This window comes from Ochotona curzoniae, unplaced genomic scaffold, assembly GCF_017591425.1.
Source record: "Ochotona curzoniae isolate NIBS_2020 unplaced genomic scaffold, NIBS_Ocur_1.0 scaffold_1852, whole genome shotgun sequence".
NCBI lineage: Eukaryota > Metazoa > Chordata > Mammalia > Lagomorpha > Ochotonidae > Ochotona > Ochotona curzoniae.
In genome coordinates, this window is record NW_024467087.1 from 31756360 (window position 1) to 31763882 (window position 7523).

The 7523-nt window shown below is 50.9% G+C and overlaps 1 protein-coding gene across 4 annotated transcripts in view; it reads left to right on the forward strand.

The window, feature by feature from the left end:
- Positions 1–5632, forward strand: part of TSC22D3 (TSC22 domain family member 3) — a 65015-nt gene extending 59383 nt beyond the window's left edge. For 2 of the 4 annotated variants that reach the window (XM_040999419.1, XM_040999418.1), the window contains exons 2-3: positions 2819–2870; positions 4077–5632. In XM_040999419.1, coding sequence (XP_040855353.1) covers positions 2819–2870; positions 4077–4307 — 283 coding nt within the window. In that variant the 3' untranslated portion in view covers positions 4308–5632. Of the gene's footprint in view, positions 1–1704; positions 2079–2385; positions 2442–2818; positions 2871–4076 lie in introns of those variants that run through there. The other 2 variants (XM_040999417.1, XM_040999420.1) reach the window with 2 other exon arrangements.
- The last annotated feature ends 1891 nt before the right edge of the window (positions 5633–7523 follow it).

Below are 7523 nucleotides of genomic sequence, written 5' to 3' on the forward strand. Positions count from 1 at the left end.
CTCATGTATCAGGTGTTCTTAGAGGGTCTATTGATCCACACCTTGCAAATATGTAATTATATGCATGTTATTGCCACCTCTGCAATGTGCCGGGGCAGGGGGCCCACAGCGTAGCCAAAAATGTTAACTCTTCAGTGGTTTAATTGTGGTGGAAGCCTGAAAGAAATCAAGGCCTTCAGACTGGGTTTGGCTGGTGCCATCGCCAGCGTGTCAGTGCCAAGCACCTGGTTAAGAGAAATATCCTGAAGCCAACAATAATTACCTTCTTTGTTGATAAGAGGCCCTAGTATTTTTCCAATAGCATGATTGCATTAGGCCATTTCTTTGGACCACAGCCTGTAGAGCACTGATTCATGGGTCCTGGCCTTAACTTCATCCAAAGTATTGTATATGTAGTGGAACCCAATGTTCTCCTTATGGTCACGGGTTAGTGTGAATAATATCCCTGGTTGCATCACACCTGTTCTTTTCCCTGCCCAGGTTACTCCTTCTGGTTGCAATTCTGCCTCTGTCCACCAGATGGCTCGCCTAGGAGCCTGCAGGAGAAAAGGTCTTCTGATGCCTTTTGTGTGTGTGTGCATGCGTGTGTTTGTATTAAAGCTTGAAGCAGAAAAGAATGGAAATATATAGAACATGTTCAACTCCTATTAGGCAACAGTCACTTAATTTTCCCTATGGTTCGGTGTTTATTTTTCCTGAAGTGCCCTCTAATGCTACATATGGCAGGTATTTTCTTGGGATCAGTTATATGTAGCCTTGGTATGTAGTTTTATTGTCATTTGTTGTTTATAGGAAAGTAACAATATTCTGTTTTTTTTTTAATGAGACATGAGCTCCTGGATAATGTTGAATATAGTTCCCTTACTAAGTAACCTGCAGGACCCCTCTCCCCCATAGCTGACATCTTGTTGGTCACCCCAGGGCCCATCCCCACACCCATTCCTTTTTCCACCTCCTCCATTACCCACCTAGCTGCTCCCGTGCACATATCCGCCCACTCACCCGAGTTCTTGGGCACCCTGTCCTCCATAAACATCTAGGTACAGAGTAGTACAGAGCCGTGCAGCTGTCACCTGCATGTCACGGATCTGTGCCTGTGTCAGTATACCAATACTCTCACACTTACATGTTTCAGAGGGGGGAAAAAAAGCACGTGAGTGGGTGGGTGCCAGAGTTTGGGGGCAAATATGCTACTGGCTGGCTGGGTTGAGAGAACAGTTGCACTGCAGTGAGGTGCCACAAATATATGTTCAGGAAGGAGACTGTGAGAGCAGTCAACAGTAAGAAAGGCTCCTGGTGGTGAATAACGGTGGGTGTCCGGGGAGTGTGACAAATTGAGAGCATTGCAAAGCCATTGTGATATATTGGCTGACACCTGAAGAAAAAAAAAAAAAGCTTTTAAAACTAGCACGATCCTCTCTTGAATGTTTCCTACCTCCTGCCGGCACATTCATGCTTCTTATTTCCCTTGCAGTCAGCTCTGGTTTGGTTTTTACCAACCCCCAGAGTCCTCTATTGGAGATGCCAGTTGGCACAAGAAAGCGCTGAACTGTTTACAGTCTCGGCCTAAGGTTCAGGGAGGGGATGTGGTTTAACTGGGCCACAAAGCCCGGGTACAGGATTCATTTGCATGGCCCCTGACGCCATGTGACGCAACCGGCTCCTCCTATATAAAGAAGCAGGAGCCGAAATATCTCTGAGTCTGGGTTGGACTGGCGGCCGTGGAGTGTGTGACACATATTAGGTGACACCCCTCGAGTCACTTCCCTTCAACTCCAGCTGGAGTGCCTGCCTGGCTTTGGGTCCTCTCTGCAGCCTTCGCCCTCCTCCCAGCCCCAAGGCCGACTCCGGCTCACAGCCCAGCCCAGTGCAGCGCGCCAGCAGCCAACAGCCGGCAGCCGCCTAGCCCGCCCAGCCCACCCGAAGCCCGGCCAGAGCTCCCCTGCAGCCCAAGCTATGAACACCGAAATGTATCAGACCCCCATGGAGGTGGCGGTCTATCAGCTGCACAATTTCTCCATCTCTTTCTTCTCTTCCCTGCTTGGAGGGGATGTGGTTTCCGTTAAGCTGGATAACAGGTAACCACTGAGCCCAGCTGCTGTACCGAGTGGAGCCTGGCCGCGCCGGCGGGGGCTGGGCTCTGAGCTGATCTCCGAGCGGCGAGCTGTGCGCTGCCGGTCCCCGTTCCCCGTGGTGCAGCATCCTGGGAAGGGGCGGGAGTCGGGGACGCGGGGGGGGGGGTCATCGCTGCGCTGGGATCCGTCGTTGGAGCGTCCCTGCGGCCGCTGCGCCCTGAGAACCAGCTGCTGCAGCCGCAGAAACAAGCCAGGCAGAGCTGGGCACGGCAGGGCAGGGGGCTTGCGGTTTGGCAGGGTGCGGCTGGGGAAGAAGGCCAGAAGCTTCCGACTTGCAAAGGAATTTCTTGCTAGGTTCGGAACCGGGTAGGTTTGCCCAGGACCCTCTAGGCAAGCGGCGGGAGACCACTGCCTGGGTTGCGCGCCCCCATTGTTTGCATATCGCTCAAACAGGCCACGCTTTCTGGTGCGCCCCGGGCCCTGCCTGCTCACCCCTGGGGTCGGTCTAAACTCCATGGCGGTGGCGGGTAGAGACGTGGATCTAGCTGGGGTGGGGAGGTGCAGCTTCCTGCAGGGGCCTGGGAAGGCTCTAGGGACAAAGTGCTCGGAACTCTGCTGGAACTCCGGGCCTGGGAGGTAGCAGAGAGGAGGAGCCAGGACCGATGGAGAACTGGGCCACAGCTGACAGGTACTCAGAGTGGAACCGAGTGGGTAACGGACCGCTTTGCTTTTTGTCTTGGCAGTGCCTCTGGAGCCAGCGTGGTAGCCATAGACAACAAGATCGAGCAGGCCATGGTGAGTGGCATCCCTGCGTCATCCCCCATACTTAGCTGCTGCTTATGTAACTCTGGGCAGGCCTGAGAGGGTGGGTGCAACAGCCGTTAACCCAAAGCCTGAGGAAACAGGCAGCTTGCTGCTCATCTTTCCCCGAGAGACCTGAGCTAAAGTCCAGGGCCGGCGGGGGGGGGGCGGGGGGAGGAGGTCTAGGGGGAATACTTCTGAAGACGTTTGTAGTCTGCCCTTGCTGGGCCCCCTCCTTTCCAACACTCTTGTCTGGCTCAGGTCATTGCAGCAGCCTCTGGCTTCTTCCTGGGCGGGCTGCAGAGCAGGGAGCTTGGCCTTGCATGTGTCTCTATCCTGCAAGGGGCAGAGCTCATTGGATGCAGCAGCGCTGCAGCGCCTCTGCAGAGCCTGGCCTGGGGTCAGGAAGCAGGAAGCCAAACATCCCACCCCTTCTCCCACTCCTTACCCAGGTAGAGCTCAGGCTCCAACAAGCAGCCAAAATGGCCACAGAGCCAGGGGCTTCTAGTCTTTTAGAGCCACGTATAGACCACTGCCCTGGAACTCTAGTGATGGCAGCTCTGGGCCCTCAGATGGGTCTCATATTCAGAGAGGATGCCGCAATCCCTGTACCTTCCTCCCAATGTCCTGTGTCCTGTCTGGTCTGGCTGCAGGACAGCTGTGACTTGGTTGCTGGCTCCTGTGGAGGAGAGAGCCCCAAAGAGCCGATTTGTGCAGATTTGTGCATCTCTTGTGCAGATTTATAAAGCAGACAAATGGTATAGAGTACGTTGTAGGTTCCCCAACCCTTGGGATGTGGGCCAGCGGTAGGACACTTACGTGGAAAGAGGGACATATAGTTGGTCACCAGTAAAGGTACAGTCAGCTTTGAAAGTCATTAGAAACTTACCTGGGAGGAGAGGGGACCTGTCTTGTTCAAAGCTGGACTCCCCTCCCTGGCTTGGTCTGAACTAGGTAAGTGTGTTGAGTGAGGGCTTCAATGCTGCAGGTAGGGGGATGGGGAGTGGCAGAAGGAGGCGGGGAAAGCAGGCATCCTAAGGAATTGGGCTGGGGAAAGCAGGCATCCTAAGGGCCAGTGTGCTAGGCAGGGGGAGATGGGGGGAAGCTGGACAGCGGTGACTGCAGGGGCGGCACAGGCACACCGAGGACACCAAGGGCCAGGGTACAAGAATGGCTTTGCTGAGATTTCCTCTGTGGCAGGATCTGGTGAAGAATCACCTGATGTATGCTGTGAGAGAGGAGGTGGAGATCCTGAAGGAGCAGATTCGAGAGCTGGTGGAGAAGAACTCGCAGCTGGAGCGCGAGAACACCCTCCTGAAGACCCTGGCAAGCCCAGAGCAGTTGGAGAAGTTCCAGTCTCGGCTGAGCCCTGACGAGCCGGCACCTGATGCCCCAGAAGCGCCTGAGGCCCCTGATGGCTCTGCGGTGTAAGTGGCTCTGTCCTCAGAGTGGGCAGAGCCACAACAGTTGTTCTACCTAGTTCTTTCCGGTTTGTTTTTTGGCTCCCTAAACGTCATCTCACGTGGAGAACTTTACACCTAACATTGCTGGTGCCAAGAGATGTCCCCTCAAGGACATGGCCACCTGGGTCCACTGTAACGACAGATCCCTGACAAATAGCAGGTCTCTGGAGGCTGAGTTGTACGGGGTCTCATAACCTCAAGCCAGTGAGCCTCTTGATGTCATCTGAGCAACTTAAGCATGACTGGCAAAGGAGAGAGGTAGTTTGTGACATGATGCCAGTTTTCTCCAGAAAGTTTAAGGGGTCTGTTCTTTGGGGTTTTTTTGTTTTGTTTTGTTTTGTTTTGTTTTTTCCTTTCCATGGACATCTTCAGCAGCTTCACCTGACAACGACTGTTCCTATGAAGAAGCCACTTGTGTTTTAAGCAGAAGCAAACTCTCCCTTCTCCTCTTGCTCTCCAAGGCTGGGGGTAGATGGGAGAGATTGAGCCAAGTCAGCCTTCTGTTGGTTAATATGGTATAATGCATGGCTTTGTGCACAGCCCAGTGTGGGATTATGGCTTTGGGGTGACCGCTTACAAAGTTCTGTTTGGTTAGTATTGGCATCGTTTTTCTATATAGCCATAAATGCGTATATATACCCATAGGGCTAGATCTATATCCTAGTGTAGTGATGTATATATATATAAACATACACCTACGTGTTGAAGGGCCTAACCAGCTTTGGGAGCATTGACCCGTCCCTTATTTCTTAAGGCTAATTCCCTGAATGTGTTCATTTACTGAGCTGATCCAGTTTGTCCTTGAGGTTAAGTGAGGCTCCGGAATACATTTGGGGACGGCGGGCCAGTGTCAGGATGTGGCCATAGACGCCTTGCTGCTGTGAGCCTTTTCCCATCGGTCCGCTGGACACGTGAAGTTCTCTTTCGAATGCCAAACCCACTATTCACTGGTGCTGACTACATAGAATGGGGTTGAGAGAAGACCAGTTGGGACTTCACAGTGGCATATGTGAACATTTCTTTTTTGTTTAAGATTCTGATGGGAAGCTTTGCATGTGAACATTGAAGATGATGTCCTGTTGTGAACGAGAGCTAGATGAGGGAATGGCTGTGTTCCAGTGGAATCAGGGGTGTGCCCGGGGAGCTCGTCTCAAAAGTATTTTGTGACAGTGAACACTTTCCACTTTCTGACACCTTATCCTGATATATGTCTCCAGGATTTGGATTTCAATTTTTTTTTTCAATTGTAGCTTGAAATTTCAATAAACTTTGCTCTTTTTTTCTAAAAATAAACTTGGTGTCGGAGTGAGTGAACTATCTGGGCAGGACAGTGCGCTACTTCAGAGGGAGGGGGTTGATTTTTTGATTCTCTAAATGTTCTTGGAGTATCACGTCATTGCTGTAACCATGATACACCCCAAGAGTTTGTATCATTTACACAGTACCCTTAGGGAGGACATACTCTACTCTTCACTGTGTGGGGAAGGAAGCTGAGACACAGCCAGTTGAGAGACTTGCCCAGAGTTACACAGCTGTTCTGGGAGTTGACACTCAGCCCCGCATCATTTCCTCTACTTCATAGGAGTGTGGGAGTGTGTTGTGAGGTGATTGCTAGCAAACAGCTTCAGCTTAGCAGCGTCATTGGTGGAATACCCTCAAGAAGGCCCAAAAGAAAAAGCAGAATGTGCAAGTGGGGAACCAAGAAGAGGAAAGACAAAATCACAAGTAGGGCTTTTTCCTCGTTCAAAAACACTTGTCACAATCATTGGATGTATTCCCTTAATATCAATCCATGTGACACTCTTGACTTTGGCAAGGAAGCTAAGAGAGCCTTGGTGAGTAAAAGGAGAATTTGTGACGTGGAAAGCCACCTGCCCTCTTTGGTCCCTGTCCCCACCCACTCAGGGAAAGAAGCCCCCGATTCCTGCTGTTCCATAGGCACTGCTGAAGGTTCTGCTAACAAAACCCACCAGCCACTGGGGGCAAGGCCAAGTCTAAGGTTCCTGCCTCGAGCTTTCTTCTGCTTCTTGTTGGGACTCATTGCCCATCACATTCCAGTTCCATGCCTCCCGCAGCTGCAGTCCTGCCATATCCCACTAGCTCTGGATAAGCATTAAGTGTCTCCTCTAGCACACCCCATCCTGGGCCCGCTCTGGCCTCTGAACTGTATTCTAAGCCCAATACTCCAAAAAAGATTGCCACCTCCATTTAAGTGACTCCATTCAATTTCAACTCCCTGTGACAGCTTGAATCTATCCCTTTGCCACTTGAAATTGAATAAAATGTGCTTTTTCTGAGCAGCAAATCTAAAGGTGACCAAGATGTCCTGACTCCTTCCCTTGCACCAGTCCCTGCCCTCAGTGTAGTCAAAATGACGTTACCTTCTCTGTAAAGTTCACATCCATGGCCCTATTCCTTTCCAGTCATCAAAATTCTTCCTTAGAAAAAATTTATTTTTCATTCCTACTGTTTTAATCGTGGCACACAGATCTCACACTGCAGGTACAAATACAACCTTTGGACTAACACAGTTATAGCCCACAGGCAGCAATTCCCACCTACTACCCCCATACTCCAATGCTCTGGCCTTGGCTCTCCCAATTCCAATTTACTCACAAAACATATCCCCTGATTCAAATCAAGCTGTGAAACTTGCACTATTCGACTCATTTTCTGTTGATGCCCCATACCCAACTTCCAGTTGAACAAAAACAAACAAAAAAAGAGAGAAACCTAGATAACATCCCAACAACACCCCCAAGTCCTTCAGCCCTTTCTCTCCCTGTCTACCTTGTTAGTGGTCTTTCTCTGGCCAGCAAGTCCTTCTGTACAAGAAAGGGAAAGAAAAAAAAAAAAAAAAACCCTTGTCACATAGTCACACAGTGGTAAAGAAGAGAGAACAACTTGGTTTCCTAGGCAACCGCGACTAAACAGAGACAAACATTGCAACTTCTGAAGCCACAGCGGTTAGTAGACTAGATAAGAGGAACTTGACATGTTTGTTAGTCACATATAGGGCAGCTCCTTGTTGTTGTTCCGCAGAGAGCCGACTGGGGTGGAGAAAGGCAGAAGAACACACTGCTCTGGGAAAGCCTTTCATGGGCTTGGAGGCTCCGGCCTTAGCGCATCCTGCTGGTTGCAGGAAAGGTAAAGAACAAGGAGACCACAGCAGTAAGCCTCCCCT